A 26,448-nucleotide genomic window follows, 5' to 3' on the forward strand; every position below is an offset into this window, starting at 1 on the left:
CACCCAACATTTGAAACATCAATCAGAGATGACAAATTTAACATCATTTGCCTTGCTGTAGATGATTTATACTCGTTTATTTGCACTTGAAACAGTCAAACCAACAACGAAAAAGTGCAAACATGACAAGCAGGGAAAGTGAAACAGGTTATTGTCCTCTACATGCTGCTGTTTTGTCTGTTGACAGTTTTAGCTACTGCTGAAGAAACTGATGACTTTGTACAATTTCCTAGTTGAAACTTTTCATCTCAATAAACTGATATATTTGACTATTTCCAGGCCACAATTCTTTCTCTTTGACAAAATGATTAAAACCTCTTTCTGTAATACAGGTTCTCGGATTTATAGCAAAACATTTTTTTTATTTAACTTTTTGGCTAGAAATAGCATTTGGAAGAGTAATACTCTGATATTTTAAACTATGGCAAGTTGACAAAGTGTTACACACATCATACAGAAAATCATAATCAATGGAAACAGTTTGAAAAACAGCAGCAGAGACTGAAATGGAGAGCATTACATACAATTCAGTGCAGATTATGATCAAAAATACTCTAAAATATAAGCACATAGAGAAGTTTGGCAGAGACCGTTCCGGCCAATTGTGTGTAAATCATTGATTACAGTTACAGTATACACAGTCAGTGGTATAAATGCACAGTATTACAGTCCTAACTGACATGATAAAGTGATTTATCAAAGGAGATTTTCATTTAGGCTGCAGGGTTAGTGGTGACCTCCAGAAGTGGTTTGTAGTACTCTGGGTCACCGGTGCTCTAAAAGAAAGAAAAAAGAAATAAAGCATATAAAAAGGTAAGGACACACTCAAGTCTTTAAGAACACAGTCATGAATTGTACAGCTCTACCGTTCTCATACACAAGGGAATCATTTTAACTTTAGTGTACATTTTTTGTAGACCACTTTTCTCTTTTGAATTTGGCCACATCCTAAACTTCACAATATTAAAAAAATAAATTACAACTTGGCAGCAAACCGTAAACAAATGTTGTTTTAAAAAAAAGTCTCTATGTCTCTATTAACAGATACAACTGTTTTGCCTGGCAATTAATTCTTAAAGAAATGTTTTGACATTTTGGGAGATTTTGACCAGAGGTTCATAACCTTAAATCCTTGTTCACACATATAGAGTCAAACAAGAAAAAGTGTAAAAACAAAAAATAAAAAGAAAGGAAAAAAAAGAGCATGTAGGTTCATCCAACCTTTTCTGGGCAAACAGGTTTAAGAATAAAATATAATTTTGCATACTCTACCTTGTTTTCTCCCTTTTGACGGCTCCTCACAGCCTTGATCCCCAGGACAACAGAGCTGATGACGAGGCAGAGCTCCAGGGCTGACAAGACAATCAGCAAAGCATTGATACCTCTCAGAAGCATCTGGTGGGACACAAAGACCAGCATTACCTTTAATACAATTTGTAGAATTTGTTCTTACTTGATACATTTCCTAATTGGGCTTTATTTAGGCCTGCAACTAATTATCTGTTACGTATTTTTTTCAGTTAAATTGGTAAATCATCAAATAAAAGAATGATAGCACATGTTTTACTTATTATTGGTTTCTTTTGTTTGTTTTGTTGTTGTATTCTGATTTTAAGGGATTCTTCATATAGACTTGTTATAAGTCTGGAGATGATAATCATGATTTGATCAATTTTAAGACCTGTGAGGTAATCAAAGCCCCCCTTTTTCTGTCCATCAGTTATACAACTAGATTGCATTTTGACTGCTGAGATGACTCTTCCACACTTACAAGAATCAGAGCTTTTCCCTCCAAGCATCTGTCCTGCATGAACCCCTCAGATGGACTTGCCGTCGTAGTTCTACTGCCATACCAGTTATAATAACTGTCACGTCTACACATCTCCCAGAAGCTCCACTCCACATTTGCCATATTGATGCAGTAGAGTACAATGGCTGTAATAGCAAAAGCAACTCCTGCCAGATTCAGGATCACGTTGATGATGACCTAAAGCAAAAGACTTGTCAGTTTATGTGCAACATTTAGATGGAACCAAATACAAAACCACTTCAGGGAATTAACAGCATACAGTACAATCAACAAACTTGGAGCAAGATTTTTAACCTGTATTCTGTTCTCTCCAATGAAAATATATACTGTAGTCATGTGAGACACTGTGGGAGTGTATATTCATTTTATTTGTCTTGAAATAAAACAAGAAAAAGAAACAACAATAAAATAAAAGAAGTTCTTTTAAGATAACATGAGGATGTTATAAACTTGAAATACTCACCAGACATAGACTGGGGCACTTCTCAGACAAAATGCACATGATGCCAAATAGAATAAACTATAAAAAAAAAAAAGACAAAAGAACAAAAATCTTTAATCTCCACTCTTCCACACAAACCCTAAATGAAAATTCACATGAGACAAAGCAACTGGTACTTATTCATTTCATCTGAGAACTACGACCTAAAGAAATCCAATAACAAAACACATCTGGCTTTAGATCAGGAAGTGTTCTCCAGAGTGCAAGAAGCCTGAATACTCTGCTATTCAGTGCATAGGCAAGAACATCTAGAACTTTAGCTAAATGCTAAATGACAATGTTAACACACTGATGTTTAGCAGGTACAATGTGTACCCTGTTTGTAGGAGCCATTTATGTTGATTGTTGGCATATCATCTGTTTAGTTATAACTTGCAGTATTATTTTGGACACTGGGTGGCGGTCATGAGATGCACAGGGTTGTATATTTAGGGGCATAGGTGACAGGAAACGGAAGGCACAGGCAGGTGGAGCACATACAGTTCTTACCAGATCGGGAACAGACGCACACTACAGCTGGCAGGATAGAAACCCGGTATGTTCATGTCATGTACAAAGACTTCAATAAAACAACAAACTAAACGGCAGCCAACGGACTGGAAAATCTGTTCTTGAATCTGCGTAAGATCACTCCTAACTTAACCTACCTGTGTAGTAATGGTAAACCGGAAAAACAGGAAAAGAAAGGACACCGTTTATATGAAAATTGCCATTACACCTAAGTAAGAACTCGCTCTTCGAGTGAAATTGGAGCTCGTGAGTCATTCAGACGGACTGAGCATTGTCTCGCGGAACAACAAAGAGGACGCCGCCATTACCAAACCAGGTGGACATCTTCGTCACCTGCGCTTACCTGACGGTGATTGAAAACCGCAAATTGAGTGAGTACATGCAAGCATTAAGCTTTATTGGAGAAGCTATATGCAAAGCCGTATTGGAAGACGGCTATTATAATGGAGTTGGTTGACTGAAGACTGAAAGCTACGATCGCACATCGATCAGCTGTTTGAAACATTGTGCCGGCAGCATACAGCTTTCGTCAACAAGTCTTAAAGGGACAGTGAACAAATATGTCTGTTGTTAAATCTGATGCTCAGTCACAAGATGACGATGTTGAAAAGGAAAAAAGGGTTATCAAACACACTGCCAAAGGATTGGAATTGTTCATTGCAAATTGTCAGAAGACAAGAAACAGGAAATGTAAACAAGCTAACAAGTTGATGGAAATGCTGAAAGAGCTCATGAAATCAAAGGAAAATGCAAGAGAAGTACAATCTAATTTGTTTCAATTAATCAAGCTCTGTGATGAAGCCCAGGAAAACCATGAATCACTGGTGAATTTACCACTGCCTGAAGATGAACTTGAAAAGCAAAATCAGTGGTTTCAACGAAAAATGGAAATCTTTAAAGGGTTTATACAAGATGTAAAGGTGTGGTTACCTGAGGCTGGACAGCAAATTGCACACTCCATTGCTGAAAGTGTCATACTACAAAGTGTAGTAAATTCAGATGACATTGGACCTGATGACAGCGTTTCAAATGCCTCAAAACCTAAATCAAAGCACAAATCCAGTTCTTCATCACATGCATCTTCAACATCCTCTGCTCGCATTAAAGCTCAGGCAGAAAAGGCTGCTCTCATGGAACGTGTTGCTGCCCTGAAGAAAAAACATGAGCTTGAGGCACAAGAAGAACAATTGAAAAGAAAGAAAGAGCAACTGGAACTAGAAACTGAACTGGCAGCAACCAATGCAAAAATCAACATACTTGAGGCCTTGGGATCAAGAAGCAGCTCTAGAGTTTCTGATGGGATGAACTCTTATTTGAGAAAAGGAACTGCTCAAAATGAAACATCAGCTAAATTAAATCCACACGCAAATGAATATTTACCAGATCAAGTGCAGCAAAGACAGAATGTGTTGATTGAAACTAACTCTTCTTCCCAGCAACAGGTTGTTAGACCAAAAGAAACAGCTCATGGACCATCTGTTCGACCTCATGATACAACCCATCTAATACAATATTCTCCTCAAAGGCAAAATGTACAGAGTCGTATGCAGGGGTATGTTCGCACTACACCCCCTGTATTGAATGATGGCAATCAAGTTGATATGTGTAACCTAATACAGAGGCAAAATGACATCACTGCTCTCCTGGCTCAACAAAGTCTCTCTTCTACTTTACCACCAAGAGTCATTCCTGTTTATGATGGTGATCCTTTACAGTACGAAGTTTTCATCAGGGCATTTGAGAGAGGAGTGGAAAAAAAGTGTGATGACTACAGTGACTGCTTGCATTTCCTAGAGCAATATACAAGAGGGCATCCAAAAGACTTAGTCCGCAGCTGTCAACATCTGCCCCCAGCCCAGGGCTATCAAAGAGCAAAAGATCTGCTCAAAGAACATTTTGGTAACGAACATAAGATTGCCACTGCATATATGGACAAAGCATTTGCCTGGTCAGTGATCAAATCAGAGGATGTGGAAGCATTGCAAGCATTCTCACTGTTCCTTAGAGGTTGTTGCACTGCAATGGAACATCTCACCTATATGGAGGAAATGAATGTTGCTTCCAATATGAAGACCATCCTTCTGAAACTGCCTTACAGGCTCAGAGACAAGTGGAGAAGTAGAGCATGTCAGTTACAGGAGCAGCGTGGACATCGAGCTAGATTTTCTGACCTGGTAGACTTCATAGAGAGACAAGTGAAAATACTATCAGATCCACTTTTTGGAAACATTCAGGATGCTAAGCCAGCTGCAACTGTCAAAAGCTCTACTAAAATAAGAGAAAAGTCAAGACCTAGAGGAAGCAGTTTTGCAACAGCTGTAACACCTGTAAAAACATCAGTACAAGAAAATTTGACAACAAATGGAATGAAAGGAAATGTACCTACTACCAATTTTCAAAGTTCTTGTTTGTTCTGCAACAAGAGTGGTCACACATTGGGGCGGTGTCCACAGATCAGGAAGAAGATGCACAGAGAAAAAATAGACTTCTTAAAGGAGAAGGGAGTCTGTTTTGGATGTTTAAAAATAGGACACATGAGCAAAGACTGCAAGAGTCGTTTGACTTGTGATGTGTGCAACCAAACTCATCCTGAAATACTCCACATTGAACAAAAGGACAAAGGAAAAAAAACAGAACATACAGAACAGAGTGAAAAAGCAACTGGGAGTAATGCTGTTCTCTCACCTCATACATGTGGGCATATTGGGGCCGGTGATGAAAACTGTACCTTTTCCATTGTACCAGTACAAGTAAAGAGCCAAAAGGGGGACACAGTGTTGCAAACATATGCATTTTTGGATCATGGAAGTACATCTACCTTTTGCACAGAAAGCTTGATGAGAAGGCTGAACATAACAGGGCAAAGAACCAATATTCTTTTACGTACCATGAACCAAGTGAAGCCTGTGACCAGTCATCATATCTCAGGTTTGGAAATATCTAGTCTGGACAAAGACTATTTCATTCAAATATCTGATGTGTTCACACATAAAACCATGCCTGTTTCCCAGCTCAACATTCCCAGGCAAGAAGATCTGACACAATGGCCTTACTTGAAGGATATCAAGATTCATGAAATAGACTCTGGCATTGACCTACTCATCGGGACAAATGCTTCAAAGGTATTGGAACCTTGGGAGCTGGTCAACAGCCAAGGGGATGGACCATATGCTGTGAGGACCCTACTGGGGTGGGTCATCTATGGTCCCCTGAGAGGAGACAAAAGCATAAGGGATGAAAATGGCTGTCCTGCTGCTGCTGTCAATCGAATATCCATTGTAAACTTGGAGGAGCTACTGGTCAAACAGTACAATCATGACTTCAGTGAAGGAACCAGCAAGGAAACAGAGGAAATGTCTAGGGAAGATGTAAAATTCTTGGACATTGTGAATCGCTCAGCAAAAGTGACAGATGGACACTACTGCCTAGACTTACCTTTCACACAAGAAAAGCCCAGCATGCCAAATAACCGTTGCATTGCAGTGCAGCGCATCCAAAGCCCGAAACGCAAGTTTGCCAAGAATAAGAAATTTCATGATGAATATACATCTTTCCTCACAGAAATGATTGTCAATGGTTATGCTGAGGTGGTACCAGTCGACCAGCTGAATCGAAGCGATGGAGAACTCTGGTACATCCCACATCACGGAGTGTATCACTCAAAGAAAGGAACCTTAAGGGTAGTGTTTGACTGTGGTGCAGTCTTTAAAGGAACATCACTTAACTGCCAATTGCTGCAGGGTCCAGACCTTACCAACTCACTCATTGGAGTTCTCATCAGATTCAGACAAGAGCCGGTTGCTTTGATGGCTGACATCAAAGCAATGTTTCATCAAGTCAGAGTATCAGAAAAGCATGTTGACTATCTGCGATTCCTGTGGTGGCCCGATGGTGATGTGCAGCAAGATCTTGTTGAATACCGGATGAAAGTACATCTCTTTGGAGCCGTGTCGTCACCAAGTTGTGCAAACTTTGCATTAAGGAAGACTGCTGATGACAACAAAGGTCACTTTCCATCAGAGGTAACAAACACAATACGGAACAACTTCTATGCAGATGATTGTTTGAAATCCCTGCCTTCGGAACAGGAAGCAGTTCAAATGGTAAGAGACCTGACTGCTCTCTGCAAAATGGGAGGATTCATGCTGTCAAAGTGGATCAGCAACAGCCGTGCTGTATTGGCATCCATTCCCCAAGAAAACCGAACCAAAGAGACTAAGGAGTTGGACTTGGACAAAGACAATCTGCCAATGGAAAGAGCCCTGGGATTGCACTGGTGCGTTGAAACAGATGTCTTCAAGTTCAAAATTGCTGCACAGGAACGACCATACACCAGACGTGGCATCTTGTCCGTAGTCGGCTCTATATACGATCCTTTAGGATTTGTGGCACCATTTACTCTGCCAGCCAAACTGATTATGCAGGAGCTCTGTAAGAGAAAACTTGGATGGGATGAAAACATACCCCAAACCTTCTTACATCGGTGGACAGGATGGCTAGCAGACCTTAACAAGATGGCAGAGTTTAAAGTAGACCGGTGCATGAAGCCCACAAGCTTTGGTCAAATCAGATTTGCACAGCTACACCACTTTTCAGACGCCAGTGAAAGTGGCTATGGTACTGCCTCATATATAAGACTGGAAAACTATAACAGAGAAGCGCATGTTGCATTCATAATAGGAAAATCCAGAGTGGCACCATTGAAACAAGTAACGATTCCCCGAATGGAGCTCACAGCTGCAGTCCTAGTTGTCAAAGTTGACACAATGCTGCGAAAGGAATTACAGCTTCAACTGGACAAATCCATCTTCTGGACCGATAGCACAACGGTGCTTAAATACATCAACAACGAAACCAAACGCTTCCAAAGATTTGTAGAAAACAGGACCTCTTTTATAAGGGATGCTACTGATGTATCACAATGGAGATATGTTAACACAAAGGAAAATCCTGCAGATGAAGCCTCTAGAGGACTAACAGCAGACCGCTTCTTGAGCTGCAAAAGATGGATCCAGGGACCAGATTTTCTCTGTAAGCCAGACAGAGAATGGCCAAAACCTCACTTGGAATCTGCAATCTCTGCTAATGATCCAATGGATCTGGAAGCACCCACACCAAACCATCTTCTTCTGTTGAAGTTCAAGCCAATACTACCACCTGGACTCTTTGTAAAAGAAGACTTGTACGTCAAACGCAGATGGAGACAAGTGCAATACATGGCAGATCTCTTTTGGAAACGGTGGACACAGGAATACTTACCTCTTATCCAAGAACGACAACGGTGGTCAAAGGTAAAAAGAAGCTTTGCTCCAGGTGACATTGTTGTGGTGGTTGATTCTACTGCACCACGAGGCTCATGGCTAATGGGCAGAATACTGGAAACTAAACCAGATGCACAAGGACTTGTGCGCACAGTTCGACTCCAGACGAAGAGCAGCATCTTGGAAAGACCAATAACAAAGATATGTCTGCTCCAAGAAGCCGAGACCTAAACGGCAAGAAAAAAAGAAAAAAAAAAGAAGACTGAAGAATCAGTAAAGAAGATTAATGCCAACACATAGTAGATGCATTTTTTGAAAATTGTATATGTAATGTATAATGGATATGGCACCTTTTTTATTATTTATTGGTAATTGTTTTGTTATATACTTAAAACAATTAGGGGCCGGTATGTAGGAGCCATTTATGTTGATTGTTGGCATATCATCTGTTTAGTTATAACTTGCAGTATTATTTTGGACACTGGGTGGCGGTCATGAGATGCACAGGGTTGTATATTTAGGGGCATAGGTGACAGGAAACGGAAGGCACAGGCAGGTGGAGCACATACAGTTCTTACCAGATCGGGAACAGACGCACACTACAGCTGGCAGGATAGAAACCCGGTATGTTCATGTCATGTACAAAGACTTCAATAAAACAACAAACTAAACGGCAGCCAACGGACTGGAAAATCTGTTCTTGAATCTGCGTAAGATCACTCCTAACTTAACCTACCTGTGTAGTAATGGTAAACCGGAAAAACAGGAAAAGAAAGGACACCGTTTATATGAAAATTGCCATTACACTGTTCATTATATTAGTTTAGGGTGTTTGCATGCTAACAGTTGCTAATCTGGCCCTAGATGAAAAGTCAGGGGTTTACCAAAGTCAATCATATTTTTTGTCAGAGAACTATGAATATCTTTGCAAAATAAAGGCAAATAAGGCAACTCATAATAAAACAACAGTAGGTAGTGGAGATGCTGAGATTCTTTTTTTCACATCTGGGTTGGGTCAGACAGTATAGCATCTTTACCACTTGGATTCAGTGGCATCAAGTCATGTGAAATATGCATTTATTGGTATTGTTTATGCTGGTATATGTGGTATTTTGTTTACTTGCCACAAAGAGCCTTCGATTTGAGCTGGAAAAAGCACCATGTGCTATATTATGTGCCAAATTGGGGTAGAGTGGAAACAATGCCCAACCAGAGCGTACTCAATGATTCTGTTTGTGATTTTTATGGATTTCATGGCATTTTACATTTCAGAGTGAGATCAGAGTGTGTCCTGTACAAGAACGCCATCAGGTGGATCCCCTTGGAATCACCTGAACAGCCCCAGCTAAGTTGTATTTGTCCTCACTCTAGCTTTGGGAGAGACTTGTCCAAGAAGATTCTGTTGGATTTTATACCACAAAAGAACATATTTTGGTGGGAAGCAATCAAGCATTAGCTTGCTTACCAATCCTCCGAGCCAAAAGGGAAAGACGCTATCCATAATCCACCAAGGGCCACCACGACTGATTAAGAGGATGGCTCCAAGGCCAATGTTGAGCAACCCAACCATAATCTGCAGAGCCTGTGAAGGAGGAAACATAGTGTGAACGACAAACATTTGTATAACTGCAGTTTCCAGGTGTTACTGTTGGTGTCAGAACATACTGTTGTGTTGGACCACTTTCTCTCATTGGTTCATGGAGTTTCCTAAATTTAGTTTTCCCACATAAATACAACAGCGGAAGCTCCAAGACAGGTACAGCTACCATGCAGAGCTGTGACAGTGTAATGTAAAAACTGAGCACAGTGCTTAGACATTGATATGCAGACAAAATTGCCGAATGTAATGTGATTAAGACATATTAGAGTGCAGCGCAATAAATTTGGGTTAACAGTCAAATGATTCCCCCAAAACATTAAACAATGTCTTACTCAAAGATGAAATCAAAATTCAAAAGGGAAAGAAAACTGCTTTGCAAAATAAGTGTAGCATATATTAGCTTTGAAGCTGAAGTTGACAGAGAAACCTAAAACACGGAAGGTTGTAACTCACCCCCAGTACTGACTGAGAGGTTTTCTGGATCTTCCTCAGGTGCTGAGACACAGTGCAGCAGACGGGGCTGTAGCAAAGGGCCTTGAGGATTTGGCACAGAGGTGGCCAAGCACTTTTGGGGTCAGAGGTCAAAGTCATCACAGTGACTCCATCAGCCTTTGTCATGGTTATGGACATCCTGCTCGCTCCTGGAGACTGAAAGAGACCAGAGAATATATAAACTTTAAATTTGCTGAATCAGGTTAATGGGTTGCTGATTTAGCAAATCGTAAAGTACAGAATCCTCCTCAAATCTGACCAAGCTTCCACATTTTACCAATCTGAAAAGTTCACTACTCCCTGATCCACTGTTTCATATAAGCTATTGACTTTCTCCATTTTGCTCTTATGCAGCCACAGATGTGTGAAATGGACATTTTGGTAGTGAATCTGAGGGTGATTTGCAGGTAAACTCCAAACCCTTCACTGTATGTCGAGCTCGGCTTTCAACTGTTGCAACTAGGGCTGTTAAACTTAACATGTACAACAAAGTTTCCTCAATGTGTAAACTTATTTTAAGTAGTGTGACTGTCAAACATTTTTATGATGGAGAGTATTGGTTGTGTGCATTATAAACTGCAGACATGGCGTTCAAAGTAACCAGGCAAGAACAATCTAATGACGCGTGATTTCAAGTTGCATTATAGGAATTTTAGGATACAGCCTTTTGTAGAGATTTATCCACACTAGGAACAAAAAGTCAGGATATTTCCGTCTCTGCTGCTTTGATTTTGAATAGGCTATTCTTTTTTTAAAATCTGTCTCTTGTGAGTCCTACAACTTTATGGAAGTTTAATACTAAATTGTTGCGAGGCTCTCTTTAAGGGAGAGCAGCACCGGCTGGTGGGTTTTTAATAAAATGATTCCTAAAGTTAGTTGTTGGAGCACATACTGTACATGGAAATTGCAGGATACAAATCATGAGGATGAGGAGTCAAGCCTGTGCAGCTAAAGGACAGGTTCACAGTCTTTCAAGTCTGTCTCAAACCAACAGGCAGGTTCCCACATGAACACTGAAAGAGGTTTTTCTCGCTTTAATCAAGCAAAGACAAGCATTGTGTTTATTATTATTACACCATACTATTACATTTAAATTTACGTTGGCATAACAATTTGTATGTTGTGCAGCCAGAGCCATTTGGAAAAGAAGCTCAATATTATCAGCTCCCCAGTCTGTCAACATCAACAAATAAGCTGACCACAGTCCAGCTGACACAACTGTACTGGTCATATCACTTGACTGGAGTCATGTTGCAATAAGCAAACTGAAGTAACTAACTAGGGAATATCCTAAGTTCCTCTTCCTAAAATGTTTAGTAGTATAGCCCTGAATCTGTGTATCACAGTCCGGTAACCGTTTCAGACATCAGTATTAAGAGTTCGTTAAAGATCTAGTGGGTAGGATTTAGTGGCATCTAGCAGTGAGGTTCCCCCCCTCCCAAAGCATGTATGATAACCTATGGTGGCCATGAAACTCACAAAAAATGCAAAAGGCCCTCTCTTGAGCCAGTTTTCGGTTTGTCCGTTGTGGGCTGCTGTAGAAACATGGCGGTGCAACATGGTGGGCTCCGTGACGGAGGACCCGCTCTCTATATAGATGTAAAGGGCTCATTCTAAGGTAACGAAAACACAATAATTTTTTTAAGGTGATTGTACACTAATTAAATTACTTACATACTTATGAATAGTATATTTCTGCCGAGTCCGTTCAGCCAGATGCCACTAAATTCTACACATTGCACAATTTGACAATATGAAGGAAGCAACCTAACAGATGGAGAAAAATTGATGTCTGGCTGGTCTAAAGTAGCAGAAATATATGCCTCTGCCAGACCATATACACTGCTTTTAAAGTGCAACAGCATTGCTATCATTACCAGATGTGTTGTAATATCTACAAAGTAACGCCATAAATGTTTAGTGTGCCAGCATTAAAAGCGGGCTTTGCAACCCTGAGTGCTGGTTGCTATGCAGCACTGCGCTTACTATTGCCGCCGGTGACCGGAAGATATTAGTGGGGCGTGAAAGCTCATTATTGACACTGGAAACAATAATTTGACATAAACATCTTCACTCAGGATCGACTTCAGCGATTTTTTTTTCGTCAAATATTAGTCTACGCTGCAGCATATGTATTACAGTAATATATAGCTTCCAGACACCATTGGCAGCGCTGAGCGGCCTTCCAGCCGGTGAAAGAGGAAGAAATAATGCGTCACCAAGTGGCTCATACCTGAGTTGTCGTGATTTCAATATTTCAATATATCACCTGCACTTCGTCGGTGTTAGTTGTGTTTTTATTGTTTTAAACCTGCCTGAAATACACGTTTTCTGTCCTGATAGGTTGCTAAAAACGTTCAACTACCTTCTGGTGAGTTCGAAGTTACAATATTTAACCAGTCGCAAACTAAATGACAAGTAAGATTAAAGCAATTAACACAATCAAATTTAACGAGCGCTCAATCCCTCGAATGGATTTGTTCACTAAACCAGTAGTACAGGACCATATAGGCTACACAGCAAGAACTGACTACAGTTTTAACAGTTTGCTTTAAAAATTGATTAAACAGAAAATATACTTACTTGTTTGTGTCTGTTGAAATAGTAGCAAATCCCCCAACGACTGAGCTAAACCTAAACAACTGCAGCTGTTTGTGTTGTTGTTCGGGAAATGAGGGCAGAGCTTCAACCTGTTACGAGAAGAACCTCCCCTCATCTGGAAGTATTAACCCTTTGCTGATCAGTCACGTAAACACAGAGACAATGTGAACTCTACTGTGAGCTATTCTCACAACGTTAAACAGAGAAATGCTGGGCTGTAGCAAGGAATTCCCCCCATAACCTAAGAATCTTTTTTGATCCGCCTCCAAAAAAGTTTGATTATTTTAAATTCGTTTTCATCGATATGTTTCCATCATGAACACTTTTTTTGCATTTAACTGTTCATTTAGGCCTATATTTTCTGTAAATTTGATCTCATACATGATTATCAATGTGCTGTTTTAAGAACTTTCCCACACTGCCTGGAAAATACTGCAAGTGCAGATATACTTAATTCCCATCATTTTAATTTATTCATTTATATTTTCTGTCTAAAAATAGTAAATGGTAAGATCTGGCCACAGATGGTGCTGTAATTATGATCCATTGTTATAGATTAAACTACCCAACAGCATATAAAGTAGTTAAAATAAGATCAGCCTTGACTAGCTACAACATTAATATGCTTTTTGCACATCAATAATGATCTAATAATCTGGCATACTGTATATTAAAGCAACTCCGCTGCTTAATGAGTACTTTTACTTTTAATACTGTACTTTAAGTACAATTTTACATTGTTGTATTGCTACTTTTACATAATTAAAATATTTGAATACTTCTTCCAACTCTGTATTATAATGTAGCAGCATCATGTTGCATACAGTCACTTAGATGCAACAACAATAGCAATACAGGCTTCAGATTAATGAGGATGCAGTAAAATAAATAATAGTTATGACCAGAAAATGTTACGCAACTTTTCTTCCAAGATTGCACAAGATTGACAAAGAGAGGTTCAGTTTTTTCATTTCTGCTTTATTAGAGCGTGTACAGTGCATTGTGATGGGAAAGATAAAGGAATGATTTTATAGTAATTCATCAGATTTAAGACACACTGTGTATGGCTACCAAACCTCTACCATGAGTTCAAATTAATAACAGTTTGAATGAGATCAAAGCCAGGAAAGTCCATGGCAATGACACCAAAGCATGGTCTGGGCTGATTGGGATAAAACTGCCTCAGGTATTGATTGAGCCATGGGTTCACCTTTTCAGCCACTCTTCCTGGAGTCAGAAACATTCCCCAGAAGGTACCAAAGCCAGTGCCGCTAGTGTAAGTCATGACAGCGTTATCACCTCCACAAGCTTCAATGGCTTGGCTCAGCTGGTTGATTATTGTCTTGTCTTTATTTTCAACATCAGTAACCTTGCTGCTACCTTTGCCATTTGTTTCTATGAGGGGAATTCCTAATGTGAAGGTGCTTTTCTGCAAAAAGACAATTTTCCCCCTGACCTGACCCATAGTTGGCATGCCAGAGTTCACCCAGACATGTTGATCATTGCCAATCAGACTCTGGACCATTCGATTGACCATGTCCTTCTCAAAAGACTCAGATCGCACTCTAATGAGCACAGCCTCAGTATTATACTCAGACAGGAAGGCTCTGACAGTGTCTAGGACCTCCTTGAGTGTAGTGCGCTGGTACATCACCCCGTGCATGACATAGAGGGTGTCACCAAGTTCAAACACTTTGAGATCAAGGAAACGAATGCCAGCTCTCAACTGATTCTTCAGGGAAAAGGCCTGGCATTTGGCTAATGGGCCTCCGTGCAGGGCCAGGCTGTCATGGGTGCCAGGAATAGTGATGAGAGATAGGGTGCGGAAATTCTGAATGCTCGCCATCCATGGAATATTGTAGGAGCCCGGGAGTATGAGGTTTCCATTGTCATTGAAGAAAAGGTTTTGGCCATGGCATAAAACACTGTTGATTCAGAACAAGATTTTGTGATGTTACAGTAACTCCAATGCCAACAAGTTGAAGCCTAAAAACTATAGCCTTGTATTTTACTTGCAAAACTTTAATATTATACTTACATGACAGAAAGCACAATATGGTGGAAAAGCAGACACTTGTGACCAGCCTTCATTCTTGTAGAAATATGAGCAATCTAGTAAATGATAAATTGTAGGACAAAAATTATGCATTTATCACACAAAATCATTATTAATAGAAGACATGCATGGATAAATTACTAATTAAATATCCAAGGATAGGCAGGCATACTCTCGTGGTAGCTAAAATGTACCAATTTTTCCTACCATACCTTGCAGCCAGGATGATTTCAGAGCAAACCACTCAGATGGTCAGGGAATGGAGAGCTCCACAAGAGATCCATAACTTATATTGCTTGGTTATCTGAAAATTTCTAGGTGTGGATCACATGATATGAGTCAAACTGATTGCTCTTGATGCAGAACAATAAACATGTTCGTACAGATTGTGGTGTTTGTTTCCAGTGTGTTTAAGAAGGTGGGTCCTTTCACTGAAAAAAAATAGAGTCCGATTACATTTGATTACTTAATTATGCTGATGGCATGTAACTTAGGAATTATCTCGAATACATACAGCCACACCAGTGCAATAAAAAAAAAAAAGATTAAACTGTGCCATCAGTTAACAACTAAACAAAACCTAATCAACAATGAAAAAGGGCAGAGCTGCATGAATTGTAAAAAAAGATTAGGCTAAATGTACTGAATGTCAGCTAGAAACATGGTTGGGTAGAAATAAGTTTAATATATATTTAAATAGAAAGTGAGAATTATCCAAAGGGGTGGATAGAAACCAGAGGATCTGCAATCTTTGTTACTACAACCATCTGGGAGATGAGTTTCATATTTTGTTTGTATGAATGAATTATACAGAAAAGTACTTTCCAAAGTACTATTTAAATCTCCCATGTATCCTTAAATTATTTTTATTATTACAGTCAGATAGGCTTCAAGGTGTTTGTAGGTTAGATGCTTTCCTGAAGAACGTTCTGCCTCTGTTGAAGTAATTTTCCTTTTATTTCATTGCAACTGGGTACCATTGTTCTGTTATGGTTGTATATTTTGTTTGTACTCCATGCCATGTAGGCTAATCATGGTCCTGAGTCAATAAATCAAATCAGAAATTATAGTAACTCAATATAGATTTCAAAATTGACTCCATGAGATACAACAATAACAGAAAATGGGTAAGGCAGTACCATACCAAAATAACAAGGAAATTACTTAATTTTCTCCGTGATAGAGGACTTTATTCCACAATTTACATCTGTTGTTTAACTAATGAGCGACGGATGACAGCAACACTTAAACATAGCGTCAGTACTGCTAGGAAAGAATTGCAGCACTGATCACACTTGGGATGCCACTAACTAAGCTGACACTACATGCGTGGTGAATTGACATAGGTTGAGTCGGCTGAGCGCTGTTGTGCTGACGCTATTCCTGAACTCCTGGAGTGTATTGGTAACAAACTGTCATATCTCACAGAAGTACCAGGTTCAAATCCTGGCATGAGTGTCTAGCTTTACAACACTGTCCTCACCAATGTTACTACCCTAATGTGCTGTAAAAGTAGCCAACCAGTCACAATCACAACCACAGCTAATGTTATAGCCATAGCAGTAGCCATATAGCTACAACAATAGTCATTAGCCTCTGTAATAGTTACAGCCATAGTCACAGCCACAATAGCCATTGCCATGGCAAGGGACCCTTTTCACAGCAGGAAAAGCACAGGTTTGACTGATAACATTAACAATGGCTCCATTCCATTAATTAATTAACAGTAAGCCATGTCAGTGAGTACAGTCCCAGTGAGCACAGAGCCAGAGTCCTAGAAATGGCTCACCATAAATGCAATTCAGCCATCATTAATGTTATTAATCCTACTTGTGCTTTTCCTGCTTGACAAGTGAAAATGTCTGCTGTGTAAAGGGTCCTAGCCCATTTGTGCTATTGTCACAGCCAGTGGCTATGGCTAGAGTCAGAGCTCAGCTTTCCTCAATAGTTGAACATATCTCTGTGACTGGGTGGGGTGCTGTTGACCAACATTACTTTGCAAATCTAGGTGTTGATAATGAACACCCACGCTTTTATACTAATCTGTGAAACTATTTGCTGATATTTACACTTGTGCAAAACTAAATCGCCTTAAAAATTACGTATACCTTGACAGAAGGTTTCGGCTACAACGCCCACCCTTGGAATTTACTTTTCCAGGAAATCACTGTTACCGAATTTGATTTCCAGCTGACTAACAGTGTAAAAGTAAATGAACTTGAACACATTTGGATTGTTTGTCCTAAACTATGAAATGGTCTCTCTCTGATGATCCTGTGATTAATTGTTGTTATGAATAACTCATTAGAAAATTATGTTTACTGATAAACACAAAACATTATTGTGTGTTTTCATTTGAGTCCTGAAATATATTTTTAAATGATCCGTGAAAAGTATTGCTTTATGTCCACTTAGATAACAAGACAATTTTGCATTTTTGCTATCAAAGTGTTGTTTTTCAATCCAATACATTTTTTGCAATATTTATTGTCTCTTCTAAGTATGTGTAAATATTTTACAGTGCGGTTTGGAAGGTGTATTATGTTAAATTCAATCCTTGATTAGAATTTCTAAATGACCTCGCAGTGTGTTTTGCCTCAAGGCAGCAAAATAGAGTAAAGAAACAGAGAAGAGGTTAGTAAGGTCTGACAAGTATTGGCTATTATCACTCCGCAGAAATCAAAACAACTGGATTTAATGTCTTGGGTGTTATTTGTACAGTTCTATGCAGTGGACAAAGAATCGAAATTAAGTAAATGTAGCAATACCTGCCTTTTAAACAGAAAAATAGCACATAATTCTTAACTTTTAAATGTTAAAAGTATAATTACTTATTTGTTGCCTTTCCTCCTTTCAAAGAGTCATTTTTTTATGTCTAATGCAGGCATTAAGGTGTTCAAGCAGGGCTAGAATAGTTGATACTACAAACATCAAGTGTAAAAATCTTGTGAATTTTATGCATAAAATTTTAGAATGCAAATAAATGGCTATGGATGTTAGATGAATGCAATGGGGTACAAATGAAGTGCCTCTGGACAGAAAGTGTAAAGTCTCACAAAAATTGAAATACTCATGTATGGTTCCACAGTGAAAAGTACTGCAATACACACCCGAGTGTAGTAACTGTCTTGAGTGATTTTACTTGGTATGTAGTAGGGCTGCAACTAATGATTATTTTCATCATCAATTAATCTGTCGATTATTTCCTCGATTACTTGATTAGTTGTTTGGTTCATAAAATGTCAGAAGATGGTGAAAAATGTTAATCACTGTTTCCCAAAGCCAAAGATGACGTCTTTAAATGTCTTATTTGTCCCAAACTGTCCACAACCCAAATATATTCAGTTTACTATCATAGATGACTAAAGAAAAAAGTAAGTATTCACATTTGAGAAACTGGGATCAGAGACTTTGGACATTTTTCTCTTGAAAAATGACTCAAAACGATTCGTTGATGATCAAAATAGTTGGCGATTGTTTACTAGTTGGCAACAAATCAAGTAATCGACTAATTGTTGCAGCTCTAGTTGGTATAATTTAGTTAAAAATTGTAAATACGTAAAAAAAATGAGAATGAAATATTTTTGTTTCATATCTTTAGCATGAATTGATGCCTACAATAAAAGAACATCAGATCATTTATCCGTTTACATATTCGAGATGATGCAATTGTAGAGAAGAGCTACAGATTCATGTTCTGCATTAATGTCACTGCAATCATTTGCATCTCACAGTTGGCAGGATATAGTAGATGAGATGTATGAAACCAAGCTCATGTGTTTTTGAGGTTACAGCATTGGCATGTGATCAGACCTTCTCCAGCTTGATTGACTGTCCCTGCTCTCCACCCTGTCATGGTCAACACAGCTGATTAATTTGACATTTGTGGTCATGAAAGTGCCCTTTAACCACTGGAAGTGTTTTTAATGCTCCTTAATTCAGTCAGTAAGGTCGATGACACAGGGCCAGCTCCTTGTTTAATGAAATATTGTTCTGCATTTAGATTTGGGCATTTTTTACCACTTTATCACAGCAGATCAGTTTCAAATATTACATGGGAGGAATGGGAAAAACAAGATGCAGCCATTAAGTGAACATGTTAGGCAAAGAAATGCAGGTGACAGGTGCGTATTTAAAACTTTGTGATATATGAAAGTTTGTGCAGATTCAAAATATTCAAAATATGAATCACATTTATGTGGAGGAATAGGAAGGAATAATTAAAAGCAGCATCAGTAAAGAATGGCAGCGGAGTTGGGATACAGCAAACACAGGACGACATGTTTATGCAGTACAGGGAGAAGTGGGCACAGTGAGGTCAGTTAAAAGGAGCACCAAAGTTAATATCTTAACAAGACTGACACACCAGAATTAATAAAACACTGCACTTATCAGGCAAACATCCCTCAGGTTTATGTGAGCACTGTCAAGGTACATCAATGGAGCCTGTGACTTGTCACTGCCAAAAATACTCTTGAGACCTAGAAACAAAAGAGGGAAATAAGCTTAGAGTGGAACAACTGAGTCAAAAAAGCAGAAAAAATGTGTTTACCATTGAGTTAGGGAGTCTATTCCACTACTTGAGAGAAACTGGGCTGATCAAAAGAATCTATTGTTTTATGAAATGTAGATTTGTTTATTTCTTTTCTTGTTTTGTTTGTTTAAGGATGTAGAAAACTGTGATCCACACTCCAATATAGTGGGTGGCGGTAATGCATCTTAACGCTGGTTCCTACCCGCCATTAAAAACCGTAAAAAAAGAGTAGGAAGAAGAAGATGACTACAGTTCCTACAATGCATTGCGAAGGCACCCGGAAATAGAAGAAAACATCACAATCAGCTGACTGGACTTGTATGTTGATGAATAGTTTTGAGACAGTTTAAAGTCAGTTATTTACTCACTGAAAATATTAAGTAAATATTTTTGCATTATCTTACGTTAGTGAATAGTTAGCTATGTTACGACCGAAGGCATTAACGCAGGTTCTCAGCCAAGCGAACACCAACGGAGTCCAAAGCACACTGTGAGTACAGTAAGCTAGCTGCATGCTAGCGAAATGCTACTTTTAAGGGTAGAAGCTTAACTATGGTTAACGACTATAACGTTACAATTAAGGGGAGTAACGGCTATAACGGCGGAATTTATACACTGATATACATTATGAATAATTTTGTGACAACAGAGTAAGACAGTAACACTTCTCCAGAATGCTCTGCGACAAATAGGCTAACATTAGTAATATCAACCTTTTTGATAATATCTTAGTAATAAAATGTGGAAAGTAACTAGCTTATGTACGTTTACTCAAGTAACGTTACTGTACTTACGTACGATTTTGAGGTACTTGTACATTATTTGAGTATTTCCGTTTGATGCTACGTTAACTTTCTCTCCACTACATTTCAGAGGGAAATAATGTATTTTCTACTCCACTACATTTATTTGACAGCTTTAGTTACTTTTCAGATGAAGATTTGACATAATGGATGATATAACAAGCTTTTTAAAATACAACACATCGTTAAAGATGAAACCAGTGGTTTCCAACCTTTTTGTCTTTTGACGTCTTACCATAAGCAGTGTGTAGTCGGGGTCACATTTCAGATGTCTATGAGTTGTTAACAGCTCCACCAAATAGTGATTTTTTCCTCTTAACTTCTCACATGCTTTCATTTCAATAAATGTTCAAATGATCCCATATTTCACCAAAAATCAAAGATTAGAGAAAAAGTCTTAAAAAATGAAAACAGATTTGTGTATCAGAACTTTGTTGTTTCTCCTTCCCTCTCCCATTAATCATCTCACGACCCCTCAGATTTATCTGGTGACTCTTGAGGAGCCCGACCCCTAGGTTGGGAACCACTGACTAAACTAGCTAATTGTATATAAAGTAGTTGAAACTAGCTCCACCTCCAGCAGCTACAACAGTAACATGCTGCTCTCACACCGATGCTTCAGTATTAATAATCTAATGATGTCATATATAATAATATATCAGTCAGAAGGACCAAACCAATACTTTTACCACACTTTAAGTACATTTTCCACCACTGCTGGACTAAGCTAATTCTTGAATTCTCTGCAATTATTGTCATCATCGATTACGCGTTACATGCATAAAATTTCAAAAAATGCAGATATTTTTCCTCTGCTTGTTTTATCCATATCTCATATGTAATTTAATATCATATATGACAAATACATGCATCAAATCTTCACTTTTGAGAAGCTGAAAGCAGTGAGGTTTTGATATTTTTGCTTGAAAAATCCCATAAAAAATGCTGTAAATCAGATTAATTATCAAAATTGTCTTCTTTCTTTTCAGCTCTTTTGAAATTATAATGTCTAAATGCACTAATTTACGTATGGATTTTGGTGGGTCTTGTCTTGTCAAGTGAATTTGAACTATTCATGCATTTTTACAGATGCTTTCTTTCTTTTTTCTTTGTATAAAATTGGTCAAGGTGGCATTCAAATGGTCTTAGAAGGCTTAAATATAGTCTCATTAAACTAGAAAGCAGCTGGGATGAACTGTGACTATGACTTGATCCTTTTAAGAAATGAGCAAAAAGGGCAAACAAGCAACACGATTCATAACTATTTACTGTACTATTTACTGTACTATACACTATAATTCACCATAGAGGAACATTTCTACTTTGTACACAGTTTGAACAGTTTAATATACTTTCTATACTGTATTTACTATGATTAGATTTGTAACCTTGCATTCATGAGGTTTACTCCTTCACTGCATGTGTTGCCCTTGTTGTAGTATTGCTAATAATGTTATGCTGCCTCATAGAGATATTTGGAGTAAAATTCATAGACTGTAGAGTAAAATCCTTTCACATGTTAATATGCTGGATACTGAAACATGCAACTTTACATTTTCACCAGCTTACTGAATAATGAAGGTTCACTGCTGGCTTACTCTGGGTATGGGGACACTGACGCACGGGTTACAGCCGCCATCGCTAGCAACATCTGGGCAGCCTACGACAAGAATGGCCACCAAGCTTTCAATGAAGACAAACTCAAATTCATCCTCATGGATTGTATGGTAAGAATTTAACTACATATTTAGTTATGCATGATGAGATGATATTAAAAACTCTAATTTGTGAATTTGGACACCTGACATTGGGGCACTTTATCATTCTCTTGTTTTCTCACTCAGGAGGGAAGAGTGGCCATTACACGTGTAGCCAACCTACTACTGTGTATGTACGCCAAAGAGACGGTGGGCTTTGGAATGCTTAAAGCGAAGGTGAGAGTTTTAACACAACAGCTGGTGCTGACCAAGCTCATGTGTTTTTGAAGCTACAGCAGTAGCGTGTGATCGGACCTTCTGCAGCTTGATTGATTGTCCCCGCTCTCTCCCTCTATCATGGGCAACACAGCCGATTAATTTGACATTTGCGGTCATAAAAGTGGCACCTTTAACCACTGGAAGGGTTTTTAATGCACCTTAATTCAGTCAGCAAGGTTGGCAGCACAGTTCCAGCTCCATGTTTTATGAAATATTGTTCTGAATTTAGATTTTTTTAACACTTTATTACAGCAGATCAGTTTTAAAACTTACATGGGAATAATGGGGGAAAAACAAGATGCAGCCACAAGTGAGCGTGTTAGGCAAAGATATGCAGGTGACAGGTGCATATTTCAGTTTGCAAGCCACAAACACCCTACGTAGATCAATGTACGCGATGTCTTTTTCCATCTTTGATATGGTAGAATGATTGGTAACATTTCTGCAACATGGATTCTAATGACGTTTGTTCATGAGACGGCACAGAGCCGGTTTCAGACTTTGAGGAAATCTTCAGAATTTAACTTGCTTATCTTTTATTTTCAAACTTGGCAGAATGTCTAATGTATATACACATATTAACTTTTAGTGAATCTGTAAGTAGGTAAACACTGAATTTAGTTGTCCAGGAAACCCCCAGCATTAAAATTCCTGTTGCCTTCAATACTTTATATCAGATATTACAGTCAGACAAAACAGCTTTGTCAAAGTTTGAATGATGGAAATTAAAATATGATGATGGAGGTTTCACGTTTACACATCACACTTGTGTAATTTGTATAATGGATCACAATTAGCTTCCGAACTAGTTGTGATGTCACAAATTATGCTTAACCACAGATTTTCAATCAGCACGGAGAAACGTTCTCCTTTCCACAGATGAATGTGAAAAACTCTGCACATACATCATTCTGCACAGTGAAGCTCAAGCATCCAACTGAAGGAACAACAAGCGAAAAACATTTTTGAGTGGAGGGTGACTTCAAAGGAATAGTTAGACATTTTGAGATATACAGTACACGCTTAGATGAGAAGATGACACCACTCTCAGAAATGAGAGTTATAATAAATCTGTCTGTCTAAGGCTGCAGCCAGTAGCTGGTTAGATTAGCGTAAAGACTGGAAGCAGGGGGAAACAGCTAGCCTTGGATCTGTCCAAAGGTAAAAAAAAAACAAAACAATCCACCTACCAGCAGGCAGGCTGTAGCCTTACACATGAGAGTGGTATTGATTTTCTCATTTAACTTGAATAAGAGTGATTACCAAAATGTCAAACTATGCCTTTAACATGGAAAAAAAAGGATGAACCTTCACCAGCAGCAACAGAGGAGAGATCCCTCCTCCGGCCCATGAATTGTGACAAAGTTGACAAGCTGATTGTTATCATGGAACAAACATAATTCAGTACTGGAGAGGTCCTAACAGTGTGTGCTGTAGCGCCTCAAAAGTATGTGCAGGTTTTCATTCCATCCATCAATTGACAGATAGCTTAGAGAAACTAATCAGTAAAATCAGAGTCTGTAGTGTTTGCTTGGAATGTGAGCCCGACCCTTCACATACATCGACACATTGTTGAAGAGCACTGCAAGAATGAGTTTATTTCATGCCGACAGTCATTTTGTCAGAGTATGTATTGCTACTGGATATTTAATTTTGCTTATGTACTATTATATAGAATTTCATGATCAAGTAATTAAAGGATAGGTTCACAATGAGGCTTCAGCAGTCTGAGTTGACTTGAGTCATATCAAGTGGATATCTGCCACATTTACAGTCTTTTTAGCATAAAATCCCCTCTTTGTGTTTCCTCGGACAGTGTTCCCATGTTGAGCTGTGGTGTAAGTATAGTAACAAAAAGAGAGACTTTAGCACTAAAAAGACTGAACATTGAAAGACGTCAACTTGATTTTAATCATTTGGACGGCTGAAGCTTCATATTCAGATAGCTTCAGATAAACTTTGAAATACATTTTTGCACAGAAGGAGGACAAAACAGTTTTGTCAAAGTTTGAATGATAGTCTGAAAAAGTAGCGGGTTCACACCTGCAGTTTCTTGATGTGGTAGATTTCAGTTTGAAAATGTGTGTGTGTTTAGAAGCATCACCACAGATACAGTGTACGGGCTCGATCCCGAATAGTTTAGCATTCAGCGTTCTTTGAAAATGACTCAAGGACTCACAGCTGCATTAGAAACTAGTACCAACGCTTTGCAAAGATGTTTCCTTTAAAACATTTTAAACATTTATTTTAAAAGGTTTTGCTACATTTTTGCAGCATTAAAGGGACCTGTTCGTCCAGCAGACAGTCTACAATGAGACACAATACATGAGGGCAATGCTTCAACCATTCCAGCATTACCCCTCACTCTGAATACAGCTTTTGTTAACACACCATTATTGTGTTTACAGGCAGAAGCCCTGGTGCAGTACCTGGAGGAACCATTAACCCAAGTGGCCGCATCGTAGGGAAAATGTGATTGAAGTTCTGCCTGTTGTTTCTGTCTGCCTGGAAAAGAAAGCATCTTATGATCCAGGTCATTCATGGACTATTGTAACATTCTGTTTGTTCACAAAGTGTACATGCATATATCTGAGTGAGTGAGTGAATGTTTGTGTGTGTGTGGGGGGGGGGTGGGGGGTCAGTGTATTTATAATCATGGTATTGAAACTAATCAATTGTTTGTTTGGGTTTTGACTCTTTGCCCTCGCTTGTGAATCTGTTCATCTTATGGTCTGTCTCTTAAAATCCACGTCATTCGTCAGTAGGAAGTCTGCATGTACAGCTGCTGAAGTGACTTCATTATCAACAGGTCCCTTTTGTTGATTCACTCTAACATTTTGAATCCTATCAGGCAACTAAAATGCATATTATGACAAAGGTTCATGGAAACTTTCATAAGAATTTTTGTCTGACAAAAAAAGCAGTGAAGATTATTTGCTATGTTTTATTTCAAAGCTGTAAAATAAAGTGGATTTATATTCACACGATCCTCATTTTTGTTTGTGCTGTGAAGCGATTGCTTGGTGTGACATGAGTGGGCGTGAGGATGGCACTTCATTTAGTTCAAATCCAATTAATGTCCAAGTAGAGCTTAGAAGAATGTCATTTTAAACAAAATGAAGCAGTTTAGATGTATTTTATATCAGTTATGTAATTTTCAAGGGTCATTAACTAATTAACTAATTGACTTTTCTGATACTTGTGAATATAAGAGGCAGGAAATCTGTATGTTTGATATTGCCCTTAATGAAAAGGAATATATTAGTTTATTTCATCATATTTAATATTTAATTCTTTGGTTAACAAAGTGTCTTTTCTCTATTTATTCCAGAACATCCTTCAACTCTCAGAGATTAAATAACTATAGAATTTATGTATTTTAGCTTGTCATAAGTTGACACACTCCTTGCTTGTTCACTTGCCTTAACACACAAAAAAAAAATTAATATAATTTGAAAAGAGCAATGATTTGAACACTAAAACACCAGATGTGTGAGATTATTGTCACTTTAAGTGCAGTTTAATCTTGCACGAGCCTCGCACAAGTTGGAGATTCAAACTAGGTTTATTAAAACAAGAATTTGTAGGTCTGTTTTGTATGTCTGTGTTAAGAGCCAAGCATGGACAACATCATAAATGAACGGCATAAATTTAAGATAAGAAGCCCACGATTCCAAATTGAAAAGAGAATTTTCTGTCGGTAACTGTTTGAGACACAGAGTGGGGTTATTGCATGGCTAAAAAAAAAAGGAGGTCAATCAATATGTTGTAATAGTGCATTAAAGGCTGAGAATGTAAAGTCTAGACTGACTATGTGCCCAGGATGTCGCCTTGCAGTTTGAATGACCTTGACCTCTTCTGCCAAGAGAAGTGGGAAAAACTTGAAGATGTCTGATTAAATGAATCAGAACAGCAGGTTTTCAAAGCTAGTAGAAAATAGAAAAAATGAAAGCATCTTTTGAAAGAGATAATACCACATACTATAAATGTACAGTGATAGTCTTTGTGACCACAGATTTATAGAAACAGGAGGCCAGCAGCAGACAAGTGGATCCAATAGAAACATCAGACCTGTGTATAAAAAAGGAATATGACAATTAAGAAGAAAATCAAGCAGAGAGAGACTGAAATTCAGCATGGATGGTTTCATACTGCCCAAGGTCCTGTTCTGTTACTCTCTCTGTTGTTGAGCTGTGGAGAGACTTAAGTGTACACTATTATCGAAATAATATAGATTCCGGGTGGTTTTTCCTTTAGTAATAAAGCAAAAAACACTTGCTTCCTGCTTCCTACATGCAATAAT

General features: G+C 38.5%; 3 protein-coding genes across 4 annotated transcripts; 1 reads left to right on the top strand and 2 right to left on the bottom strand.

Annotated features, from left to right (window-relative positions):
* Window positions 1–56: 56 nt before the first annotated feature.
* On the bottom strand, window positions 57–12,906 carry LOC137190971 (transmembrane protein 176A-like). The gene is made up of 7 exons (XM_067600735.1): window positions 12,759–12,906; window positions 10,137–10,331; window positions 9,549–9,665; window positions 2,274–2,330; window positions 1,772–1,987; window positions 1,273–1,395; window positions 57–776 (listed from the first exon to the last, which is right to left on the bottom strand). Exons 2-7 carry the CDS (start codon window positions 10,311–10,313, stop codon window positions 714–716), a joined length of 753 nt encoding a protein of 250 aa, XP_067456836.1. The 5' UTR covers window positions 10,314–10,331; window positions 12,759–12,906; the 3' UTR covers window positions 57–713.
* A 97-nt stretch (window positions 12,907–13,003) lies between these two features.
* LOC137190970 (1-phosphatidylinositol phosphodiesterase-like) lies at window positions 13,004–19,528 on the bottom strand. 2 transcript variants are annotated; one of them, XM_067600734.1, is made up of 4 exons: window positions 19,199–19,528; window positions 15,045–15,146; window positions 14,815–14,888; window positions 13,004–14,701 (listed from the first exon to the last, which is right to left on the bottom strand). In XM_067600734.1, exons 3-4 carry the CDS (start codon window positions 14,865–14,867, stop codon window positions 13,855–13,857), a joined length of 900 nt encoding a protein of 299 aa, XP_067456835.1. In that variant the 5' UTR covers window positions 14,868–14,888; window positions 15,045–15,146; window positions 19,199–19,528; the 3' UTR covers window positions 13,004–13,854. The 2 variants fall into 2 exon arrangements, with proteins under 2 accessions (XP_067456835.1, XP_067456834.1); XM_067600733.1 differs by lacking the exon at window positions 19,199–19,528 and having other exon boundaries at window positions 15,045–16,492.
* A 113-nt stretch (window positions 19,529–19,641) lies between these two features.
* On the top strand, window positions 19,642–25,127 carry lamtor2 (late endosomal/lysosomal adaptor, MAPK and MTOR activator 2). The gene is made up of 4 exons (XM_067600736.1): window positions 19,642–19,856; window positions 21,734–21,896; window positions 22,014–22,103; window positions 24,554–25,127. Exons 1-4 carry the CDS (start codon window positions 19,789–19,791, stop codon window positions 24,608–24,610), a joined length of 378 nt encoding a protein of 125 aa, XP_067456837.1. The 5' UTR covers window positions 19,642–19,788; the 3' UTR covers window positions 24,611–25,127.
* Window positions 25,128–26,448: the final 1,321 nt, after the last annotated feature.

This window comes from Thunnus thynnus, chromosome 10 (genome assembly GCF_963924715.1).
Source record: "Thunnus thynnus chromosome 10, fThuThy2.1, whole genome shotgun sequence".
NCBI lineage: Eukaryota > Metazoa > Chordata > Actinopteri > Scombriformes > Scombridae > Thunnus > Thunnus thynnus.